Raw genomic sequence first — 26,652 nt, forward strand, 5'->3', positions numbered from 1 at the left:
ATTGGCAAATTACCAAACTACGCTGTGGTGGTACACATGAAAAAAACTTTCAGGGTTTCTCTTCAAAATGACATATGTATGATATCTGTACAATGTTTGGTTATTGTGCAATAAATAATTGAATGTATTCGTGGACTTTATGTACACTCTGTATATTGGGAACAATCTATTTGAATATGTTAGCAAAGAAACCAACAAGTACTACAGTCAAAATTGCAACAGAAGGAAACTGGATTTTAAAAAATACCAAATTTGGGGACTCAAACTTAGAAAATGGTTTGGGCTTGCTATCCTAATGGGAATTGTACAAAAAGTAGGATCAATGATTATTCCTCAACGAATCCGTTGACACACACACCGATATTTCACAAAACGATGTCCTGCAACGGATTCAGACAAATAGCATTTTTACATTTTTTCAACAACAACAATAAACAGGATACTGCCGATCAGCTTTTCAAAGTGCAATTTGTAATTGATCTTTTTTCTTTCGAAAAAGGTTCAGGAAACTTTTAATCTAAGTCAAAACATCTTAATTGATGAAGGAATGATACCGTGGTGTGGATGGATAAATTTTAACATTTAAATCCGTAGAAAATTATGAAATATGGCATACTCATTTGGATGCTGTGTGATTAGAGTATGGGATACATTTCCTCATTTAAGATATATTGCAGCACTAGACAGCCTTTAGAAAAAACAATAATGGAATTACTGACACAGCCTTACAGAAAGTGGGACCAGATCTACATGGATAACTATTATAACAGTGTCCAACTTGCAGAGAAGTTACATGAAAAGAAAATTCGAATTTTTGGAATAATACAGCAAAATAGAGGATTTCCGAAAAAATTAAAGCACACAAAAGTCAATGTGTTTGAAGCTTGTCATCAACGGAAAGATGAAGTACTTGTATAGGTATGGAGATCTTCGACAACTAAAATGATATGAATGATCTCTACAATTAATAATGCCACTTTGACTTATACTCAAAGAAAATGTAGAGAAACCAATTACACAATAAAAAACCTGAAAGTGTACTAGTCTACAAGAAATACATGAAAGGAATGGATTGGGCAGACCAATATCTGAGTTATTACCCTATATACAGAAAAACTATAAAAGGGCCAAAAAAAGGTTTGTATGTACCTCTTTAATTGTGCATTATTTAATGCATTCTGTACATGTCAATATTTTAATATGGAACACAAGAGTCTCTGCTTTCACAACTTTTTATTGAAAGTCATCTAATTTGTGAATAAATGTCCATCTACCTGCTTCTGAGCAAAACTTGGAGGTTGCCACTACATCACGTACGTTTCATCATGATCCAGTTGACAGACTTTCCGGTCACATAAAGCAACACCAACTAATACTTTTCTCTGAAATGAATAAACGAAATTGTAGAAACTGTCATGTATGTTCCAAAAACAAAAAAATAAGAACAACAAACTTAATATGCAAGTGTTGCAGAGTTGCATTACATCTTGGAGACTGTTTTGCTGCAGATCATATGAAAGAGATATACTAAGTACCAAAGACAATGCAAACAAACAAATATACGGAACAAAAAAAATTTTGTATTTATTTACGTATATATATTTTCGAAATTTCATTAAAGTAGGGGAACACGGTTGGGAACTTATGGGAACTAATGATGAGATTAATAAAACTTAACAATTTATAATCTCCTAATAATGTCAAAAACAGCCAGTGACAAGCCAAGTAATTTGAATTAGCGCTGCCGGTGCCAAGCAAATCAATTTGTATGAGACATACAGATGGTAAAGTGAATCAATTTGTACAAGACGTGTGAATGGCAAAGTGTTAATAAGAAAGTATTTATTACGATATTATAGCTTTTATTTTAGTGTAATATGAAACAAGAGTATAGTAAATTGTGTTATAATTTCCCAAAACTGAGTAACTAACTGTAGTCCACCAGATATAAGAAGCCAAATATTGAAATTTTTTTGATCGCCAGTTTTTTGGGTGATTTTATCTAACATTTTTTACTGGATTTGGCTTGTAGAATACTTTTGGTTATTATTTTTAAGACAATGCATAAACTTGTACAAGGTGGTCAAATTTCATGTCTTTCAAGAAAATATTGCACGAAAGATAACTGCCCAAAGTTACCAGAAATACGCACTTGCTCTGCGTTAAGTCACACGCAAAGTGAACAAGTGACTATATCTGTGGCAGTATTGCTTTGACGAACGTTAAACTTTACAAATGTTCATTGGGGTCATGTTTCATAGTTCACATAGAATTTCATCAAAATCCATTATGGTCCACCAGGAAAATGTCACAAAATTAGGCGATATGACATGAAATGACCTTATTTAAATGTATAACAAAAAAGACAAATTTATTTTGTAGTACATTTAAAAATTAATCACTAGTACAAAATATTGTCATGGCATCCATGCTACTCTACCCTGTGCAAGTATCTCCATTTGTGCACGTTTACTGAAATCTACATCAATTTTATGCTGCGTACTGTGTTCATGCGTAGATGTCCCTCTACAATTTTTATGCTCATTGCCACCCCCTCCCCCCACCACAAATTAACCACTTCTTGATATGCCCTGGCATGTTTCCTACCAACACATGCATTTCTTTAGTCATGTTTTGCCACAAAACTATCTGCAGTTTGAAATAACTTTGCTAAATGTGAATATCTTGGCATCGACTGTATTAGGTACTGATACACTAACTATTAGTGATGTGAAAATTCGTAACAGGACAGGATTGGAAGCTGGATTACTTGCTTATTGCGAAGTTTAACCACTTCAGCTATCCATGCATGCCTCCTTGACTGACCCAAACTTCTATAAGTTGCACTGTCAACATATTTGTATTGGAGTCGCATTCATGACTTGATACTCGCTGTATTATTTCGCATTCCCGCACCAGTCAGGATGAGACTATGAGGAATTATGACCAATGATAGTACTATATTTTCCCCCTACCCTCTTGGCATGTAATGCTTGCTTGTTTGTCTGGAAGAACAGACATTCCTGACGATCAACAGCCATTCAAAATAAATTTTTAATAAATTTACTGAATGTGAATATCTTGTGATTAGCTGTATTAGATATAGATGTACTACCTACTTTCATATGTCACTAATAGGTAGTACATCTATACCTAACACAAATGATGTCAAGAAACTCGTATTCAGCAAATTTATTTCAAATTAATTTCTTATGGCTGTTGATCTTCAGGAATATCTGTTCTTTCAGACATACAAAGTGGGCAAAAGATGATGACATCATTTGTCATGATTCCTCATATTCTCAATCCCACTTTTGCAGGAATCCAGAATAACGCTGCGAACATCAAGTCCTGAATGTAGTGGACTTCAGTACAAGGATGTTGACAGTAATGCATATGGGAGTTTGGGCTAGTCGAGGAGCACGCATGGATAGCTGAAGTGGTTAAGCCTTGCAAGTGAGTAATCCAGCCTTCAGTACCAGTCTGGCACAAATTTTCATGTCTCGCTAATAGGTAATATCTCTGTACCTAATACAGCCAATGTCAACACATTCAGATTAAGCAAAGTTATTTTGAACTAATTTCATATGGCTGTTGATCATCAGGAATGTCTGCTTCTTCAGACTCACAAGTGTATAAGTAAGTAAAACTGTGTTATATTTATATTATTATTATTATTACTCACTTCAGTATCTCTTTAAGCAACAAGAACTGGTTGTCAGTTCAATGTAGCCCCAAGAAGTTAATAAATTTGTCATTTTCTAAATCACATCTCACTAACATTTTACATCCCATGCCCAGTTATTCTAGTATGACACACATTCCACAGCACAAGTGCTAGACTGCTGAACCAGACTCCAAGAACAGTACCAAGTCTGTATAAAGATGCAGCATCAATGAGCATTCTTTCAATAGGTGTGAGGGAGATGTCATGTGACTGCCTTCAGAAACACTTGTGAATTTCTCTCCTAATTAACTTCCACTACAGAGCTCACGGCTGTGGATTTTAGGTCATCTGCCTCTGCCACTCTATTCTAAAAGCCATGTTCAATAAATAATTCTCTAGAGCACAAAACCTTAAGCCAACTGCCTCTGTCTATCTAGTTTAATTCTGTACCTGATAAGTGTGTCAGCTCTTAGTGTAACTAAAACGTACCTGAAGTATCCCAATGTAAATGAATCAGTCATTTCAAAAGACCATATGCCCAACTCCACCATATTTCAATTTTAGTTCAAAATGTTAAGTGCTCAAAGATATGCACATTCTCTGTGAAAAGGTCATATCCTGCTCACTCCTATGTGGGTGATATTAAGAGTTGCATTTTATGTTCCATGGAAAAGAGCCCTAATGCCTGTAATATGGCCTTTTCGGAGTCGCCAGCTGTTATGTCACATATTGACCACTGCAAGTGCTGTGTGCCAAGCATAAGTTTGAGTAGACAACTGACAGAGCTTCCTCATAGGCTTTTTTTTTTTTTTTTTTTTTTTTTACTATGTGTAAAAGTGACACAGTCAGTGATTGTGAGGTTAAGAAGAGAAGGAAAAATGGTAGCTGAGTAAAAGTGATGAAATAAAAAGAGCAAAAGCCCAAAGGAGACAGCATGTGAGCTACAGTGGAAATGCCATATCAGAACGCAAAACAGGATCTCAGTTAAGATAGATGTAGTTGCTGATGTTGAGCCTGGAACACAATATACCTTATGCAACAATACTCTTAGAAATCCTATCTTAATTATCCTGCAGCTGTGCCTTGAAAAATTAGCTGTTTGATCACAAGTTGACTGATTGTGTTGGTGCTTTAAAATTCCCAAGCCAGTGTTTTGAGATTGTGACAGAAGAATCACAAATATTAAATAGTTTTGCTGATAAAGATACACAAAAGGGTTATATACAAGGTCTAATTGATGCACATCCAATAAAAAGAGGAAGAGAGTCAAATAATACAAACCCCAAAGTGTGAATGACTAATTATCATTATCACATGAGCAGTTATGAGAGAGAAACCCAAGATTGTAAAAATGCATTCTTGAGTCTCCATGGTCCAATATGCTGGTGGTCATGTGTGCATGAGGTGTGACTGCTTGTTTGTATGAAAGGTGTGTGTGTATGTGTGTGTGTGTGTGTGTGTGTGTGTGTGTGTGTGTGTATATATATATATATTTTACTGACAAAGGCTGTGGCTGAAAGCTTTATGTTACTGTCTTTCAATTGCGCTTGTCTGCATCTTCATATGTCTTCGATACTCTAAGTAGCAATCTGTCTTTCCCCACATAGTTGAGAGACATGTTCACCATTAAATCATATGTCACTGCTAGACAGCTAACCACTTGACAAACAGGGCAAGTCGGAGGGTTCAAGACATAACTTAACCCTGGATAAGTATGTTCCCTGATGAAGGTCCATATTGAATCACACACTGTGCATGAAGTCCACTATTCAAACAACACAAAAGGAAAATATATCACCACAGTTGAATGTCAAGCAGATGCACGAGTTATTTAAACAACAACAGCCTGAAGCTAAAATGAACTAAAATTTTATTTGAAACTCTTCAATGAAGACAAGTGGTCGGCATGTGAAGGTCTGAATTGATAAATTAAAAGCCTGCATATGAATGAGAATCTGAAAAGAGTGGCTACTGCAGAACTCATAGTATATAAAAACAGAACCATGAAATTTTACAAGAAAATTGAAGCACTCAAGAAGCTTGCCCAGGAAAACAATAGTGTTGGTGGCATTAGTATTGACTACTCACAGAATATTCCACTGATAGATATTCCAGTGCAGGAAATACTTTATTAGATACAACTGTGGGTTTTTGAATTTTGCATTTTCACCTTTCAGGATCACAAGGTAACGTTTTTCTCATACCATGAAGGGCAGGCTCATAAATGACCCAATGAAGTCTCCTCATTGATTATCACGTATTTTCAGGATAATATTCCCAAAGGGATAAAAGAGCTATGTATCTTTTCTGATGAATGCCCTCATCAAAGCAAAAACAATGCCATGGTCACATGTTTGTTAGCTGCAGCATCACCTGGGCAGTTTGAAAAGACTATAAGACTGTATATTATTTCCCAGAGGAGATTTGTTTCTGCCTTGTGATAGTGTTTTTGCCACAGCAAAAAATTTTTTGCAAGATTGTTCACATATACACTCCAAACAAAATCAACAGACTAATACAAAGAGCAGATTTCAATTTCCAAGTTCATCCAGTTCCAAACTACTGACACATTGATTTTAAGGCATTGGGGTCTAAGCACTATGAAGGAAATCACAGGCCAAATTACACGTGAACAGAAAGTGACCCACAACTGTCGCAGTATATGATGTATGAATTGTGTGCTAATCTGGTTTGCTGAAAGCATATCAGTGGATCAATGGCTTGCAGCAAGATTTTTTGTTAGGGGATCCTGTGGGGTCAATGCCTGAACTATTAAATACTTCTGCATATAAAAGAACACTTCCAATAAATGTGAAAAAGACATTAGGAACCTGATTCTATATATAACAGACAACAAATTAGACTGCTACATCAAACTATGTGAACAACTTACAAATGCTCTGAATGAGCATGAAGAAGACTTTTGATGATTAACAGCTTTTATGTTCTGCACTGTTCTAAACTTAAAAGATCGTGAAATAAAAAGCAAACCAACATATGCATCATGCAGCATTTATTACTTAGATTTTTTTTCACTTATTTACTTGACACAGCTGCAAGGTATCAATCATTCATAGAATGTTATTTTTTGTAAAAAAAAAAAATCCATTAAAAATGCCATATCTCCACATCATTCACTTGAACATAATATAGGTCACATATTGTTCTGATACACAATTTTATGCTTACATTATGTTAAATATCCTACACTACACTCTAAATATAAATGAAGATATTTCGGTTTTGGAATCCAAGCAGTTTTTTCTTTATACTGAAAATTTTGTTTTGGTATATATATGGACTTTTAAATATGACTGGTTCAAACATAACTTCTTTCAATTCTATTTATGTCTCTCAATTGCCCATGATACACCCAACTACTTCATCTCACCCACAATTCCTCAGCATTCTGTACACGATTTACTCCATCGTAATTGTTTTATTTATGTTCATCTTATAACTTATCTTAAGGAGATAATCCACTCCATTCACAACATAACCATTTCTGCCCTTCACTATCCATGACAAAGTTAGAACGACGCCAGGAAAGACTGAAGTTTACATATTTTCTTTCTGAACATCAATTTCCCCTGAAAATTTCTCCTCAGTTACCTTTACTGTTTGATGAATGCAGAGTTTAAATAACATATGTAATATGCTACAATACTGCCCTATTGTCAACTAATGCCTATCTTTCATGTCATTTCCCTCTTATAAATGTAACCTGCTTTCTGTAGACATTATGTGAAAACAAAACTCATCTTCCCCACTTCAGTTTCTGCTAGACATTCTATTTTCCTGTAAATAATTCATGTTAGCATTTTCCTGGTAGTTTGATATTCATCATATCTATTAAATCTACTTCCTCTGATATCCAATATTTTTGTTCTCCTTGAGGTCATAGTATTCTGCCTGTCTCATATACGAGGTGTTAGAAAAACTGTCCTATTTCTTACAGGAGATAGTACTGGGTATAACTTGTTAAGTCCAGTACAAGCCATTTTTCTTGTACTGAAAATGCCAACACACTGTTGTATAACTGTCTTCCTACTCACATTCAATGTAACATGTTCTTCGGCTGCAATGCTGCTGTTTGTCATAAAACTTACAAGATGTCTAATGTATCAGTCATTCTGCATAACCTACAAAAACATCTATATAACCTGCATAAACAAACAAGATGAGGCAAGGATTGCAGCACATTCTTGTTCATGCTTGAGAAACTAGGAGAAGGGGGGGGGGGGGTGGAGACAATGCACACTCCAGTGTAATGCTTAGAAATTGAACACTGCCAAGGCTACACATCTGCACACCTCTGTTCTGCACAGCACAACTACTACATAAAGGCAGCTAAGTTAGTTTGACATTATTTCTAGGACACTACCACTCTGTCAGAATTTATTCACAGAATAATATGTATGCATCCATAGTTTGTCTAAATTAATCAGTGGCCAATATTTCATACATACCTAATCTACTTTCCTGGTTTTCAAAAATATGTTGTCTCATTCATACATAACTCATTTATTCCAGCACATTTTAAAAATAAATTTCATATACTGCACAATTTTCTAACAAGGAGAGGACGCAGGTCGAGCATGGGCATAGAACCTAACAATGGTTATACCAGCTAGTGGAGGATGCAGGTCAAGCATGGGCATAGTGCCTAATAATAACCTAACAAGAAAGTTGTTCACACTGGTAGACCTTCATACAACATTTGTCATCACTGGATACAGGACAACATGACTTTATGAATGAGTCATTCAAGTTAAACCAGTAGTGCCAGTGGTAAGATACCTCAGTGGCTTCAGTTGCCAGAGGTGCAGTCATGTGTGTGTGAGTTGCATTTGCATGCGCGGGCATGCATTTATGTGTGTGTGTGTGTGTCATCTATTTTTGATGGCGGCCTTGCTGGCCGGAAGCTTATTTGTGATAGTCTTTTTGTTGTGCCTATCGGCTACATAACAACTTTCTTTCCATAATATTGTTATATGCCTGTTAGTTATTGTTCAGTGCTGCACTGAGTAGAACATTGTCACACAGTTGTGAATTTTGAGGTGACAGATTTACAGGAGCAATGCGTTTGGATTACATTTTGCATGAAACTCAAGAAAACCTTTTAGAGAGACACAAAAATGATGCAGGAAGCCTACAAGTGATGAGTGCTTTAGTTGTACTCAGTGTTACAAATGGTTCACATGGTTTAAAAAACGCCAGAGGACAGTTAAAGATGATACTAGTTCAGGACACCATTCAACGTCTACCAACAACATTTCTGACAGGAACATCAATGAAATTGTGTATTAATTGTAGACTGACTATCTGAGGGATTGCAGAAGAATGTAATATTTCAATGTGATCATATCATGAAATCTTGACACAGCATCTTCGAACACACTGTTGGCACCAAGTACATCCCATGGCTCATGAGCTGAGACCAGAAAGACCTTTGTGTCACAATGTGTGAAGAGCTTTTGCAGTGGACAAATGTGAAAAAGATGTTCCTTAAGAGAATTATAACTGGAGATGAGACATGGGTCTACAGTTATGATACTCAGATAAAGGTTCAATCTTCATAATGGGTTGGGACAGGTTCTCCACGACCAAAAACAGTTTGTCACATGAGGTTAAATGTCAAAGCCATGCTGATTGCTTTCTTTGACTTTGAACGATTAGTTCGTCATTAATTCATGCCACAGCAATAAACTGTTAATCAACGGTACTAGCACAACATGTTGCATCACCTGCGAGGAAATATGAGAAGGAAACAGCCTGAAATGTGACAAGACAAATCATGGCTCTTGCATCACAATAATGCATCTGCACATATCCCTGTCGGTGTGGGACTATTGCACAAAAGCGAAATCACTGTGCTATCTCATCCTCCATACCCTCAAGACATGCCCCCTGCAGACTTTTTATATTTCTAAACTTGAAAATCCCATTCAAAGGATGAAGATTTGCAATGACAGGCGAGATAAAAGAAAATTCACAGACGGCACTTTGCACGATCCAACAAGAGGGGTACACAGACTGCTTCCGGAAGTGGAAACAGCGTTGGGAGTGGTGTATCAACTGTGGAGGAGAGTATTTTGAAGGAGGCCATGCACAATAAGTAAAAGGTAACTGTAGAAAAATTATGTGGACACAGTTCTGGAACTTTTTGAACTGGCCTCATACAGTGTTAGGCAAATACTAGATTGCTAGTGGAGTAACAATTTTATTTTCATCAACGTCAACATGTGTCTCTTGTATATGAGGTGTTTCTATGAAATAACGGGAGTATTGCTGTACAACATTTTATTTCAAAAACATACATATTTAGTATTGTCATCTTCATTGTAATCTCCTCCTCTATCCTTATCATGCTCCATGTGAACTTTCCATTCATCGAAATAGTGCTGGAAGTCTCCCTCTGTGAGCTCCTTTATGATGGGTGTCACTTTTTCTTTCAGTGCTTCCACAGCATGAAATCTTAAAAATTATTCCCTTCCATGGTAGCAGATTAGTGCAGCAACCTTATTATAAGTTGACTGGGAGAGAAAAGTTATAAATAGCTGACATGGCCATATTCCATACTACCAACACTATATAATAGCAACTCACAGTAAAATTAATGCCAGGGCCATATGTCACGTTAAAATTAATACCAATGACATATGTCACATTGATAGGAACACCAGAAAAGATTATACTGGAAACGAAGAATTTATAAAGTCATCTAGAGGACAAAAAGTTAGAACAAAACTCATGTGTATAAAAATATGAGAGGTGGAATTACCTAGCTACAACAACAAAAGCAGTTATAGCAGTATACAATATGAACATGCATACATGAACATACACCCCCCCCCTCCCCCCCTCCCCACAGAAGGTGCATTGCCGCTTCTTCCACTATGGTAGATAACACATAAATAATGTTGATGTAGCTGTGCTGGCTAGGAAGTTAGTTAGTGCAGAAGGAAATATTGGGTGCTGCACAGTGTGGTGTATAAGCATGGTTAAACAATCAAGGTTAAACAAAGAGAAAGGGGGGGGGGGGGGAAGGTCACAGACTAACTAGCTTAAACCCAAACATCATAGAACTGAGAAAATTAAACATATTAAATACATGAATGTATTAACTTTTAATAAAATAAAGGTGTCCAACAGATACAATAAACTGGAAAAGAGGGAATTCTGAGACAATATGATTAATATTAGAGGCATCGAAAAAGTACAAATAAAGAGAAGGTGTATAAAACTATATGCAAGAAAAAGTAAAAAATCACTCACATAAGGCACACAAAAGTACTAAGTAAGGCCACCTGAAAGAATGAGATCAGCTGATGGTAAAAACTAGAACAGGTGTAAGGTTATAAGTACAGGATGATTCAAAAAAACATTTACAAGCTGATATGGTAAATTGGGCATACAGGGTTCAGTAATCATAAATATTTATATCTGCTAAATGGACAACCGCTAAGGAGATGTTCAAAGTTTTGTCCAGATGCATTGAGACATGCCTCACATCAATGCTGCACTGAATGGTGCTCCCTCTCAAATATACCTTGTGTATCTCGAAGACATCCTGCTGCTGCAACAATCTTGCCCACTAGGCCCTCCGACAATGAAACAGGTGTTTCATACACAAGATACTTCGGATAACCCTATACGAAAAACTTGACTGGGGAGAGATCAGGTGACTGTGATGGCCATGCGGCTGGCCCACCACAACCAATCTATCAGCCGGGAGAGGCTGCCTGCAGATGTGCCATCAGTTGTCTGCCTAAATGTGTGGGAGGTCCATAATGCTGAAATTAAATATGGCGACAAATAAGCATGAGACCATCATTCAGTATGTCTGGCAGAACATCTCACACAAATACAAGATATGCGAGACCATGAAATCTGTCTGGGAGGATGTACAGCCCAATTAAACAGCCTTCAAAGATGTCAGCCCACATGTTCATGGTAAATTTGCATTGTGAGGCATATGTACATGTAGCATGTGGGCTCACATCCACCCAGAATGGTAACCAAACCCTGCAGTGAGAACACAGCATCACTGGTGAAGAGGACATGCAATGTGAAGCTTTGGTCTGTAATGTATTCCTGCAGAAACCACTGTGCAAATCCCATGCAATTATTGTAGTTCCCCAGTTCCAATAGCTGGATGCGTCAGAAATGAAACAATTGCAGTCCTTTGTGGCGTACAATGTGCCAGATGGAGGACTGGGGGATATCAGTGGTGTGGGATATGCCTCATGTACTTGTTTCTGGTGTATGCTCGACCCTCTTGAGGGTCATCGGTCTCATCGGTTAAGGGAAGGATGTTGGCCGTGCCCTTTCAAAGGAACCATCCCGGCATTTGCCTTGAGCGATTTTAGGGAAATCACAGAAAACCTAAATCAGGATGGCCGGACGCGGGATTGAACCATTGTCCTCCCGAATGCGAGTCCAGTGTGCTAACCACTGCGCCACCTCACTCGGTCGACCCTTTTGATAATGCTTTCTTCTGCCCCACTTGCTTGTGTTGCTCACTGGCAACCAGTATCCAGCTTGTGCACATGGAAAGTGCCAGTTTCACATGATCGGCATATGTGGCATGTCACCTTTCTATTGGGATATTTTGCACGATAAAATCATATGGCTTTTTGTCCACTGCAGTTGACCGAGCCATAAACGAAATGCATCTCAGCCAGTTCGCAGCATGTGCAGCTAACTATGTTGATGGCAGTGCTCCCACAACATGAATGGCAATGGTATGCATGTGTATAGCAAAACCCTCTTGTGATCACAGCAAACTCTCATAGTGTTTATGACTCCCTGTTCCTTTGCAATTACTGATCCTTGTTGTATGCACGATGTGCCATGTCAGTTTGTAAACTTTTTTCTTAAACACATTATATATACAATATATGAAGATATTCAACAGAGTGAAATGATCTATGTGGGTCATCCTTACATCCTGAATTGCAGGCATTTAAAAATGACCTTAGTAACAATAAAGGTAGATATGTAAAACTCATGAAGCATAGAAAGTGAAAGCAGAAGAACTACAACTTGCTAAAAATGGACATCTTTACGAATATCTTTACTAGGGTGTTAATTCTGAATGTAGCAGTACTGGATGTTATTACGTCATAAAACTATTTGTGTGTTCTGTCTCCCGGAAAAACCGTGCTATATTGTAGGATAAGCTGCCTAAAAACAGTAAATCATAGAAACTGTACTTACAAGTACTAGCAAAATTAAATACTGCTACATTCACAATGAATGCCTTTATAAGGATAAATACGCAGCCTCCAGCATTTGTAAACTTCAATCCCCAGACTATCAAACAGCATAAATAAGACATACGAGCAGGCCCTCTAAAGCTACATTTCATGAACACTTGATGACAAAAAAAGACAGATAAAAAATGGATCCACCTTTGCTGAACATCTTGAAGCTAGTAGTCATCCACCAACCATGCTTGCTAACCTTGAGATCCTACAATATGCTTCAAAGGCAAGGAGGGTTAAACTCCCACAAGAAATTGAAAGTGGCAAATACACACACTTGAAAAGAGATCATTTACCCTGTCAGGAACAGCTCATCAAAAATCACATTTGAACAGATGCCACTTTTTAATAAGTTGTAGTTCTTTCTCTTTCACTTTCACTTTCTATGCTTCATGAGCCTTTTGGTTATTAAGGTCACTTTTAAAAGCTTACACTTCAAGATGTAGAGATAACACCCACGAAGGTGCTTTTACACTCCATTTAACAATTTTATATATTTAGAATATTACACCTGATCTCCACCTTTTTGGAGACTTGGTTTTACCATTGGCTTATTCTTTTCTTTCTGGCACCCTTACTTTGTACTTCTGTTCACCTTATTTTACTGATTTTTATTTTTGCTTGCATATACTTTCACTACACTGTCTCTCTATATGAACTTTTTTCGTACCATAATATTAATCTTATTGTCCTGGCATTCAACCTTTTCCAGTTTACTGTATCTGTTGGATAACTTGTTTGTTTTATCAAGATTTAATACATTCAAGTATTTTACATGTTTAATCTTCCTAGTTTTAAGGTATTTGAAATTACACTAATTTGACTGCCATTCATTTTTCATTCAACCTTAATTGCTAACCATGCTTATCGCACCACACTGTGCAATGTGCTAAATTTCCTTTTGCACTAATTAACTTCCTAATCAACACAGCTACATCTATGATATTTGTGTGTCATCTACCAGAGTGGAAGGCATGGTGTCAGCATTTTGTATGGAGAATGTGTATATTCACATATGCATGGCCATATTCTCTACTGCTATAATTGGTTTTGTTGTTGTATCTAAGGTGATTCCACACCTCTTATATTCGATACAAATGTTTTCCTCTGTCTTTCTGTCATCCAAACGACTTTTTTCTATTCTTTATTTCCAGTACACTCTGTTCTGGCTTTTCTAGTGATGTGTGACACGTCGTTGGCATTAATTTTAATGTAAAATGTGGCCCTGGCATTAATTTTACTGTGTGAGTACCCAAGCTTTTATACTTTATCTCTTTTCTCAGTTCATGCTGATCTATCGTCTTGGTGGTATACAATATGACCATGATGGCTATTTGTAACTTTGACCTCCCTGTGTGCTTTTGGATTATCTGATGAAGCCCTACTCAGGCGAAATGGTGTAAGAAATAAACTTAAATTTGCAACTTATATCTGCTTTTACAGTTGACTGGTATATTGTTCCTTTTAATACAGATTTGACTTTGGGGAAGAGATTACAATCACATGGAAATAGGCCAGTTGAATACGGTGGGTGGTCTTAACACTGGGATGCTATACTTAACTATAAATCTTTTAACACAATGCATTGTCTTGATGCAGAACCCATGACTTGTTCTTCCACAATATGGATAATTTTTTCTTATTTCCCCATAGAGTTCAGTAAGAGCTTCAAGGTAGCAATGCTGATTAATGGTTTGATTTTGGGGAACGCAGAGAAAATACACAATTCCATGAACATCGAAAAATAAAAATGACTATTGCTTTGAATCTTGGTTTGTTCATTCCAGATTCACCTCCTGAGGTGAAGCTAGGCCCTTCCATTGCACAAACTGTCACTTACTTTCTGGATCATAAGTGAAGATTCGTCATATGTTATCACTGTTTCCAAGAAATTAAGTTGACTTTCAATGGTATTCAAAGTGTCAGCATAAACACTTCTATGAGCTGCCTTTGGTTCAATTGTGAGAATTTTTGTCTCCATTTTCACACACACTTCTCTCACATTAAGTTGGTTACGTAAAATTTTCAGTATGCACAGTATGCATTCTTTGTCAATCTCTACATTTTCAGTAACTGATCGAATATTTAAACAGCAGTCAGACTGAATCAGATTTCCTACATTTTCAATATCTTCGTCTGTTTTTTGGAGCGCGTCTGGGGTGTGAGTAATCTTCAATGTCTTTTTGGCCATCTTGGAAACACTTGAACTGCTTAAAAACTCATGAATGAGATAAACAGTCTTCACCATACACTTCTTTTAGTAACATACTGGTTCTATTAACAGTTTTTCCAAGTCTCATGTGAAACTTCATAACAATTCATTGCTCTATTGTTACTCTTATTATTTCTGGCAAAACAAAATTCCAGTTCTTACACAAAGGCCATGGCAACACTGATTTGTCCATAGACACCAGAGATGTCACATTTGACTGAGAAGTTTTCACACTTTACACTTATTAGTTGTTCATCTTTGGTGCATATGTAGCATCAATCCCATTATTTTACAGAATGTGGTTTTACCATAAAAGGGCACTATCTCTTTTCCTAAACCTTGTACAGTTTAACTTAAGAAAACAATTAATGAGTGACATGTTGGTCAAGTAGGTCCAAAAGCATGGACTATCCATACACCTGTCTTTAATCCCTTAGATATCTGAATATGGGGAAACTAAGACATTTATGCATTCACTTCCTAACAATGATATTAAAAGACATTAATAACATTAGAGAATGTCTGTCACATGCACACGACAATTCCGGAGAGCAGTCAAGTTTCACCATCTTAGACTGTGGTTCTTTGAGAAGGAGGGATGAATGATGTTTAAGCATCTCCTTTAGTGTCAAGAGGCGCATGGTTACCAGAAGACAGAATGGCCACTATCTGAACAAGTATTTCTATTTTGTTTAGTCTTGTTTTGATCAGTACCATCCCTCTTAATGCAAAGGGCATTTGTTTTTAAACGCACTGTCCAGCTAATAGCACATGGAATAGTTTTCTCATGGTTGGTTTTCCCAATGATTGTAATAATTCTGAGAGAACACTGTATATTCCTGGCACTGTGTTTTGGTTTTCCAGTGCTTAGCCATATTCTTCTCACAGCATCATATCTCCCATCTCATCTTCAACCACTGACAGTGTTATTTCTCCAGAACAAATTAAATTAAGAGAAAACCAAGAAAACTCCAAACAAGTCCTGGCTGTCACAGCACATACTCAATCATCATTTTACGGAAGTCTAAAAACTTCAGTTGTATTCATGGTCTTAAAGCTTATGACATGGTGTAGCACGGAGAGTTCATCCTGAAGCTAACAAATGGATCCTTGAAACTTACCAGACTCATCAATAACCTAATGAAAAATCTATTCTTTAGAGGAGTTATTACTGAACATAAAACTGGTAGGTGTTTATGTATTAAAATAGACTACCACATAACTCAGTATTAGCTTTCCTTCTATTTAACCTTTACACTTCTGACACATCAGCAAAGACGCCACAGAAATTCTGTTACAATAGTAACAAAATACCTAAATGTAGGAGAACACAATCTGACATCAAATTTGGAACAGCTGACTGGATTTTATATGACATGTTGACTGCACAAATCCAGTCAAAACAGGAAGCTGTGAATTCTGCCTCAGTAATCACCTATCTGATACAAAGCTGAATGGTTCATTTTGAAATAACAAATAAACCACAGCAATTATCCAAAATACCTTGGCATTAGCTGTCATACAAGCAACTGCTACTAAGTGGACAAAATCCGAAAGCCATAGAGGATAATCAGAAAACTGGTAGGAACTTCAATGGGAGTGCAAGCTGATATCCTATGTACCACTGCACAATCCAAAAAATGCTATATATCTATGAGGAGACATCAAAAAGGAAGTTACACGTTTAATCCCCTGCTGAGACCATTGTGCAACAAGATTGGTGAATTAATATATCTAAAAACAAAGATGATGTGACTCACCACACGAAAGCATTGGTATGTTGATAGAGAGATAAACAAACACAAACACACACAAAATTCAAGCTTTCGCAACCAGCGGTTGCTTCATCAGGAAAGAGGGAAGAAGAGGGAAAAACGAAAGGATGTGGGTTTTAAGGGAGAGGGTAAGGAGTCATTCCAATCCCGGGAGTGGAAAGACTTACCTTAGGGGGAAAAAGGACAGGTATATATACACACACACACACACACACACACACACACACACACACACATCCATCCGCGCATACACAGACACAAGCAGACATATGACTGAAAAACCTGACATTTATGCCATTTTAATGATAGACAGTCAACAGTTAAACAAAATAATTTCACTTTGGTTGGTTTGTGGCGGGTTGAAGGGACCAGACTACAAAGGCCATCGGTCCCTTTTTTCACGACCATGAAACACCCACAAGGAAGGAAAAAACAAGCAACAGAGATGACAAGGGACAACACAGAACAAGAAAGACATAGACAAAGACCAGAAAAGAGGAATTAAAAACACAAAGAGTGTGACAGTGGTAGGCTAACCATGGAAACAAAAAAAAAAGGAAAAGCCAACCACCAAGAGACACACTAAAAACCCAATCTAAAACTGTAGGCCAAAGGCCAGACTAAACACACAAAAGAAGCAAACCCTCAGATTGAGCGATAAAAGCCCCCTGTGTGAATATAACTCAACACCAAGCCTGCCATTGCAGAATCATCCATTAAAAGTGCACGGACTGTATCAGGCAGTGCAAACATCTGCCTGAGGGCAGTTAAAAGTGGACAGTCCAACAAAATGTGGACCACTGTGATGTGATGATGCTTTCCTGCCACTGTGATGGGAACTCACCCTCAACACAGATACGGTTGAAAAGGTCTACGAGGTGTCACTGGCAGTTCACTGAGAGGTGTTTGAGCATCTGACAGTGGATGCGATCCAGCCCAGGAGCCATATTAAGGCAAGTGGAATTCCTACTCACTGAATGGAGCATTGTACGATTCGGGGTGGTGCGTATGGAATGAAAGGCTTTGATGTTTCAACTGCTCTTTCAGGGAGCAGAAAGCCAGCAGGTAATTTGTGGAAGCAGAACTCTTAGCATAATGCTCTGCTACGAGTTCTGCAATCGTGTCGGAGTCAGTACAGACTGCTCCATTCAGGGAAAGCCCAGGTATGCTGACAGGGGTCTGATAGCCATAGAGTCACCTAATCCTGGCCCAAATCTGCGATGCAGAGGTACGGATGTCAATGGTGAAGACACACCTTTTCCAGCACTTCTGCTTCCATTGGCGAATAAGGCATCGGGCTTGGGCATGGAGCTGCTTAAAGGCAATGAGGTGGTCCAGTGACGGGTTCCACTGAAGGCCTGCCTGCAATTGTGAATCGCCTCAGTGATCTCTGGTGACCACCAAGGCACAGTCCTCCGCCGATGGGACCCAGAAGAACAGTCTGCTGCAGAAACGATGCCTGTGTTGACCGTGTGAACCACCACACAATGGCGTCATGAGAAAGAGGCTCAATAGTGCAATGGAGGTGAACAAGTCCCAATCAGCCTTATTAAAAGCCCATCTGGGGAGGAGCCTAGAAGAATGACGCCGTGGCAGACAAAAAGATTGGAAAGTGGTCACTACCGCACAAGTCATCATGCACATGCCAGTGGACGGATGGTAGAAGGCCAGGGCTGACCGAAAGGTTGATGGCTGAGTATGTGCCATGTGCCACACTGAAATGTGTGGAGGCACCAGTATTTAAGAGAGAAAGGCTGAGCTGTGCCAACACTTGCTCAATTACAGAGCCTCTGTCTGTTGCCACCAATCCACCCCACAAAGGCTATGGGCATTAAAGTCACCAAGTAACAGAAAAGGTGGCAGCAGTTGGACTATCAGCACAGCCAATACATGCTGTGGGACATCGCCATCTGATGGAAGATAGAGACTGCAGACAGTAACAGGCTGAGGCATCCACACACTAACAATGACATCCTCTAAAGGTGTTTGAAGATGGACACACTCGCTGTAAAGAGAGTTAAGAACGTAGACACAGACTCCACCAGATACCCTCTCATCAGCCGCCCAATTCTTGTAACAACCCCAATAGCCATGGAGGATGGGAGTTTGCATCGCCGGAAACCAAGTTTCCTGGAGAGCAATGCAGAAGAAAACGGGAAGGCTGAAAAAATTGTCAGCGCTCAGCAAGCTGGGGGAAAAAACCACTGCAATTCCACTGGAAGATAATAGGATCGTGAGGCTGGGCAGGCATTGACCATTCAATGAGGCAATTTATGCTTCAGGGTCACCTGCTGTCACTGACTTATTGCCTCAGCAGTCCATATCTATTGTGTCTGAGCGTCCGGTGAGATCTAGGTCCTCAGCAGACATAAGAATCTCCACCCCATCCTCTCCTCAAGACGTAGAGCTTGTAGGTAGTGGTGGTGTTGGTGCCACCGCAGTGCCCTGGCTCTTGAGGGCCTTTTGCTTTTTTGGTTTCTCTCGCTGCCATTTAGGTTTGTCCCACTGGAAGAGCTTCACTGATTCAGTCTCAGGGACTGATGAGGACTATGAAGCCCTACAACCAGCTACCTGTGGTTGCTTCAGCCACTGGCGGGTGTCAAGTGAACCACTGGTAAGAACCTGGGAAGGAAGTGACCCAAGGGACCCCTTCCTATCGAGAGGAGCTGAAGAAGTTGTATGCTTCTCCGGCTCAGAAGTGGGGATGGACGTCCCAAATGGTTGGGGCACTGTTGCTCTTGAAGTTGGTGGTGCAGGAGCAACAGGAAGGGTAGTGCCCCCCAGTCAACGGGGCGGTGTAGTCTAACGGCTCAGAGAGCTGACTGGAATTCGCTGAACTGATGGGGCTATCACTGTTGTCATAGTGGTGGCATAAGAGGAAGTCATTCCCACAAGATGGAGTCATTCAAATTTCCTCTTAGCCTCAGTGTAGGTCAGTTGGTCCAAGGTCCTGTACTCCATGATTTATCTTTCTTTCTGTAAAATCCTGCAGTCTGGCGAGCAAGGTGAATGATGCTCTCTGCAGTTCACACAGATGGGAGGCAGGGCACATGGAGTATTGGGCTGTGATGGACGTCTGCAATCTCGACATGTGAGGCTGGAAGCACAGCAGGAAGACATATGGCCGAACTTCCACCACTTAAAGCACCGCATCAGGGGATGGATATAGGGCTTGACATCAAGCGGTAGACCATCACCTTGACCTTCTCAGGCAATGTATCACCCCTGAAGGCCATGATGAAGGCACCAGTGGCAACCTGATTATCTCTCAGACCCCGATGAACATGATGGCCAAAATGAACACCTCACCACTCCAAATTGGCACGCAGATTGTCATCGGACTGCAAAAGAAGGTCCTTGTGGAATATAATGCCCTGGACCATATTTAAGCTCTCATGGGGCGTGATGCTAACAGAAACATACCCCAACTTGTCACAAGCAAGTAATGCCCGTGTTTGGGCAGAGCACGCTGTTTTTATTAAAACTGCCCCAGAGTGCATTTTGGACAAGCCCTCCACCTCCCCAAACTTGTCCTCCAAATGCTCTACAAAGAACTGAGGCTTCGTCGACATGACAGACTCATCATCAGCTCTCGTACAAAGCAGGTAGCAAGGTGAATAAGTCTCACTGCCATCCTTAGTCTTTCACACCTCCCATGGTGTGGCCAGGGAGGGGAATGATTTGGGGTCATACTTCTGAGCATTAAATTGAGCCCTGGAATGCTTAAAGACTGCTGGTGGCTAGTCACAAGCAAGAGATGATGTACCACGCTTCATTGCAGGTCACCCGCCCTGATGCCACCCATTCCGACTGAGGGCCCTCCCCATGGGCACCACTCAGCCTCGGCAAGGGCCATCTGGCAACATGGCCATTGCTGGGAGTCCCAATGCCCCAGGGAGATAGGCATCTACTCCTTGGCATAAGTGGGAAGTTAACAGCACAGACATCAGCAGAGCATTCCCTGTGTTGTCAGGGGGCTACAACCAACAGGATACATGGTGGCCCCACCACAACAGACTGGCTACCATGAAGGATATCAGGTGCAAAGAAGTCCACGGCTGTCATCGGCGCAGAAACAACACTGCATAGTGCATGGGGAAACCACACCCAGGAATGTATCCTCACTCAAGAGATGGAGAATGAACATGTCTACAATGTAACGATGAGAAAGGGCGCTAAAGATCTCAACACACTATGGATACGATGGACCATGTAAGACACCCTTCCCCAATTGGCTCACCCTTCAGAAAAATTTGGAAATGTGGCAGTCTAACACTACAGGGGACCACAACATAAAGGCCGAAACGTGTGAGACTCCTTTCAGTCGCCTCTTTCAACAGGCAGGAATACTGCAGGCCTATCCTAAGCCCCAGACAAAGGGGGAGGGGGGGGGGGATTTCACTTCCAAATGTGTATATTAACTATCATTCCCACCTTTTTAGCTGAAAAATTAATATATATTAGGTTTGAAATTCAACATTTTGGAAAATCCTTCCTTCACCACTCTCTACATAGCCATGTGGTCAATGTCAGCCAGCCTATCATTAATATTTTAGCAGCAATTTTCATGCAGTCAGTCAGTATTCATTCAGGATTCATTGACAAAAGGTCATAAAATCACTTGAACAAACATCAAGCAATATTCACAGAATCAGTCTACACCCAGAGTTACACCTGCACAGTTATGTAATAGTCTAATGTTTCTTCCAATATATGCAGTTAACCAGAATGAGATTTTCACTCTGCAGCGGAGTGTGCGCTGATATGAAACTTCCTGGCAGATTAAAACTGTGTGCCGGACCGAGACACGAACTCGGGACCTTTGCCTTTCGTGGGCTAGTGCTCTACCAACTGAGCTACCCAAGCACGACTCACGCCCCATCCTCACAGTTTTACTTCTACCAGTACCTCGTCTCCTACCTTCCAAACTTTACAGAAGCTCTCCTGCGAACCTTGCCGCAAAGGGCAAAGGTCCCGAGTTCGAGTCTCGGTCCGGCACACAGTTTTAATCTGCCACGAAGTTTCATATCAGCGCACACTTTACTGCAGAGTGAAAATCTCATCCTGGAAACATCCCACAGGCTGTGACTAAGCCATGTCTCCGCAATATCCTTTCTTTCAGGAGTGCTAGTTCTGCAAGGTTCGCAGGAGAGCTTCTGTAAAGTTTGGAAGGTAGGAGACGAGGTACTGGTAGAAGTAAAACTGTGAGGACGGGGTGTGAGTCGTGCTTGGGCAGCTCAGTTGGTAGAGCACTAGCCCGTGAAAGGCAACTGTCCCGAGTTCGAGTCTCGGTCTGGCACACAGATTTAATCTGCCAGGAAGTTTCATATGCAGTTAAGATTGAACATTCATTGAGCATGGACCTTGGATTTCAGCCACTTGACTGTAGCATTTAGACTCCTCACTGTCTTTGTGGATTACTAATGTGTTATGAGATCTTGCTGATCATTGTCAATGTCACTAGTCACAATAAGTGTGCAAAATTAATTTCAGTGATACAGGCCAGAGTTGCCATAAAATGAAAATCCAAAGAAGATGAAGAAAGCTATTTCAGTTCACTGATCAGATATCTCAAATTTCTACCTTCTTTTATTATATAAAAAGTTCTATTGTTGTCAATCAACAATAGGATGCTATTCATGCCCAAACAATTTTGAATGCAGACTTATAATCCAACATTAGTCGATTTAATATTCTTGCCTACTGCTAAAAATATGCTATTTATTACTCCAAGCACATTTTCTTTTCAGTAAACACTTGAGATTTTCCTCAAAAGGATCATTCCCATCAATTTCTGACTCAAGCCCTCTCTCAATGCTGTGCATTATCCATCAGTTTCTGACTTAAGCCTTAAGGCTTCTCTCATTGCTGTGCATTATGTTGGTTCTATACTTTTAATTCTTTTTCAAACTCTACAAATGACGAATACCTCATGCACACACTATATATTAGTTTGAAATAAATCTTGTGAATAAGCTACAGAATGTAGAACACAATCATCTCTGACAATTCCTTACTTTACATGAAAGTTGTAACACAGTCCAGACCCTGTTTTAAGCTCAACCTGGAGGTTGCTATGAACACTGAATTTTTTACTAGGCATTTTCCCGCTGGGAGTTGCCCTTCCCCTCATTTGACCTATGAATGGGCTTCAGCAAGTATACAATACTCATGCAATAAAACACTAAATCACTGTTTGTAATGCTCAATGAATTATACAAAGACACTTCCCTATGTAAAATATAGTAATCAAACATCTTCAACTATCCAAAAAGATCTGCTTCCCAAGGCCCCCCCCCCTCCCCCTCCCTCTCCCTCTCCACACACAGAAACACCACAATAGTTTTTAGCAAAATTAGCACCACAATGAACAGAAACAAAATGATGAACAACTGGGCACCTCTCTATGAATATGACAATGCAGGTATCTGCTCAAGTCCTGTTTTGTTAACCATGTGTGAAAACAGATGTGAGCAAAATAGACAGAAAAGTGAAAAAACTGTGTATACAATCACAACAGAAAACAAAAAGCCACCAGAGTTGCACAACTAGATGAAAAACATAAGCACAGTGCACACACAGCCACTAATCATGAAGAAGTATTTCAGAATAAGTAAATTTCTTTACATCTACCTTACAGACAGGCATACTGTCAAAATAATAAAAAGACATAAACCAGACTGACCTGTAGAAACTAATTTTCACAAGTGATGTAACACCATGTGAGGAAAAAAAAATGCTGTTATAGTTTTTATGCCTCATGCAGAAAAACAACCATAAACTTTGTATGATTTTTGAATAAATAAATCGAGGCCTGCATAAGATGACACATGTGTCAAAACAGTCTGAGTAAACAGAAAAAGAGACAGATGGTGTTTTGCATATAGTGGAGTTTAAAAACATATATTTAATGCAACAACATGGAAAAATGTTAATGTGAGTTTCCAACCACAGAAAGTTGTTTCTAAAGCTAAGAAACACCTCAATTACAAGATGAACAGTGGACCTGCATCTCTGAACAACAAAGAACCACAAGTTAAATATACAGACAAGAGATGTGAATCTGAGAATCTGCTGGTAAATGATCAGTTTTATAAACTACACATAGATGTCAAACATGTAGATGGAAACCTTAAAACCAACTTAACACTTATTTTTGTTGGTTCTTTTCATTTTAGATCATTACTTTAAACTGCAACTTTTTTACACAGTTATTGTTATGTTACATCATATAAAGTACTACATAAATAGAGTTAAGAATGAAAAATACGATCATGTAGATAATAGCCACGGTAATGTTCAATTATTTTCAGACATGAGACCAAGTTACAAAAAGCAATAAATAAGAAAATATATAATACGTTTGTAGTAACAGAAGGAAATAAAATACCTCTTGCTCTTCTCCCCGAAGTGGATCTCGCTCAAGAACACGAGCCAAAGTGGATGCATCAGTCTAGAACAAATGTACATCTTATAAATAAACAAGTACACAAAGAGATACTTTATTTCAATCAGTTACATCATAGTGGACAAAATACACAAGTTTTGCTACAATTCCAATTTTTCTTGCTTTCTTTTGACTTTTCTACCTTTCTTTCTCTTCCCAGGAGACCTGCCAATCATATATTTGTATACTACTTCACAAAACTGAGAGGTAATTTGTGGCTCAGTTCTTTTTTGTTGGAAAAAGGAAGTTTACAGTTAAACCATCCTCATACCTACAGATACATATATCTCATCTATCCCTACACTATTCTCTGTCTGTTGCCGCTGCTGTGTGTGTGTGTGTGTGTGTGTGTGTGTGTGTGTGAGAGAGAGAGAGAGAGAGAGAGAGAGAGAGAGAAGCAATACCCAGCGAACCATTATGAATAAACGGTGTACCAGCATTTTTTGTTATTGAGATTATAGGTTTATGTTTTATGAACATGGGTACACAAAGAAAGCATTGTACACAACATACAAATACTTTCTCAATTGGACCCATCTGTGACAATATTGCTGAATGTAGGCATTAACTAACTATTAATTGTTTACCTTTCTGTACTTGGGTGACACATCAAAAACCATTGTCCCAGTGTGTTGAATTCTGTGAACCAATAAACAAAATAACTCCAAACTACAGCAAAGAAATCCTGTTGAGAATAAAGAACACCTTACAATGAAGCCTTTCAACTTAGATTTTAGTATCTGAGATTTGTCCATCAGTTTTCGAAATTCTTCTGTACACATTCTGAAAAATAAGAATCCTGCAGAGTACCACACACCTCTCTGTGCAGCAAACACGGAAATGTTACACAAGTGCAGACTGTCTGCACTTCCCTCCATTACCAACTAGATGACTCCTTGATGGTTCAGGATGTCTCCAATCAAACAAAGTCTTCTTTTAGACAAATTGATCTATAAAATATTTCCCCAATTTGATTCAGTACTGCCTCATTAATTACCCAATTACACAGTGACTCTTTAGCATTCTCCTGTTGCACCAGTTTTCACAAGCTTCTTATCCCAGCTGTTTACAATCTAAGTCTCACTTTTGTAAAATGCCACACTATGGACAAATACGTTTCAAAGACTTCTTCACATTTAAATTCATATTTACTGTTAAAAATTCTCTTTTCCAGAAATTCATTTCCTAACCTAATTCATTCCGTAATACATAATTTGATTCAACTACATACCATTACCTTTCTTTTGTTTTTATTCATAGTCATTTAACATCATTTGAAAATATTATACACTCTGTTAAACTGTTCCTCCAATTCTTTTTCCATCTCTCACAGATTAATGAAGTCATCAGCATATCTCAAAGATATTATTTCTCCTCCTCAAACTATAATCCGCTTTCAGAATGTCTTGTTGGGTTCCTTCACAGCTTGATTGTATGTACAGACAGCATAACATCAGGGATAGGCTACAATCCAGTTCCAGTTCCTTTGCAGTTAAATAGTTTATTACAGTAAAAACACTGCCAAAACATTTATACAAATTTACAATTGCTATGGAGATATGTTTGCTTCTTTGTGTATCTTCTAAGACAGGACATAGGATCAGTATTGTCTCCAGTGCTCCCACATTTCTCTGGATCACAAAGTCACATTCCTAAAGGTCAGTTTCTACTATTTTTCCCTCATTCTTCTGAAAATAATGCACATCAGCATTTTGCAACCCTGACTTATTGAACTGATGGTTCCATAATCTATGTGCCCGTTAACATCCTCATCCTGTAGAATTCAATTTACACTGCTGGAAAAAAATTTCAGCACCCTAAAGGAAAAGGTCATTTTATTGACAAGCAAGGTGGCAAGTAGTTGTAGGACTATATGATGACAAAGTAAGACTAAATGAAATATATATGTTACAATAAAGGTGCCCAGTCACACCATTACAGTGTCTTGCAGCAACACTGGCATGTATTCTCGCATGCAAACAATCATAAAGGATCTGAATGACATCATGCAATAGACTGTCCCAACCTCTTGTGCCTTTTATTGCAATCTGGCAATGGAACAGGAGTTTTGTTAATGAAGATAATAAACACAAGTACCTCAATTAATCTCGCTACTGCATGACAGGACTTATGTACCCTGACTAGTAGATGAGGCCATTATCGTTTAACAATTGTTAAAATTTGTAAAGAGGGATATTTTATTCATTTCTATTGTAATACAAGCAACCTACTTTACTTTTTGTTAGTGTAACCCATGATGAAAACCTAGTCATTATCACTTG

The 26,652-nt window shown here is 38.9% G+C and overlaps 1 protein-coding gene across 7 annotated transcripts in view; it reads right to left on the reverse strand.

The window, feature by feature from the left end:
* The window catches only part of LOC124720259 (zinc finger protein 543-like), a 140,657-nt gene that overhangs the window by 48,086 nt on the left and 65,919 nt on the right, over nt 1-26,652 (reverse strand). For all 7 annotated transcript variants that reach the window (XM_047245580.1, XM_047245581.1, XM_047245582.1 and 4 more), the window contains one exon: nt 24,314-24,376. In XM_047245580.1, the coding sequence (XP_047101536.1) occupies nt 24,314-24,376 (63 nt within the window). The remainder of the gene's footprint in view (nt 1-24,313; nt 24,377-26,652) is intronic.

The sequence above is a fragment of the Schistocerca piceifrons genome, chromosome 11 (genome assembly GCF_021461385.2).
Source record: "Schistocerca piceifrons isolate TAMUIC-IGC-003096 chromosome 11, iqSchPice1.1, whole genome shotgun sequence".
NCBI classification, from domain to species: domain Eukaryota; kingdom Metazoa; phylum Arthropoda; class Insecta; order Orthoptera; family Acrididae; genus Schistocerca; species Schistocerca piceifrons.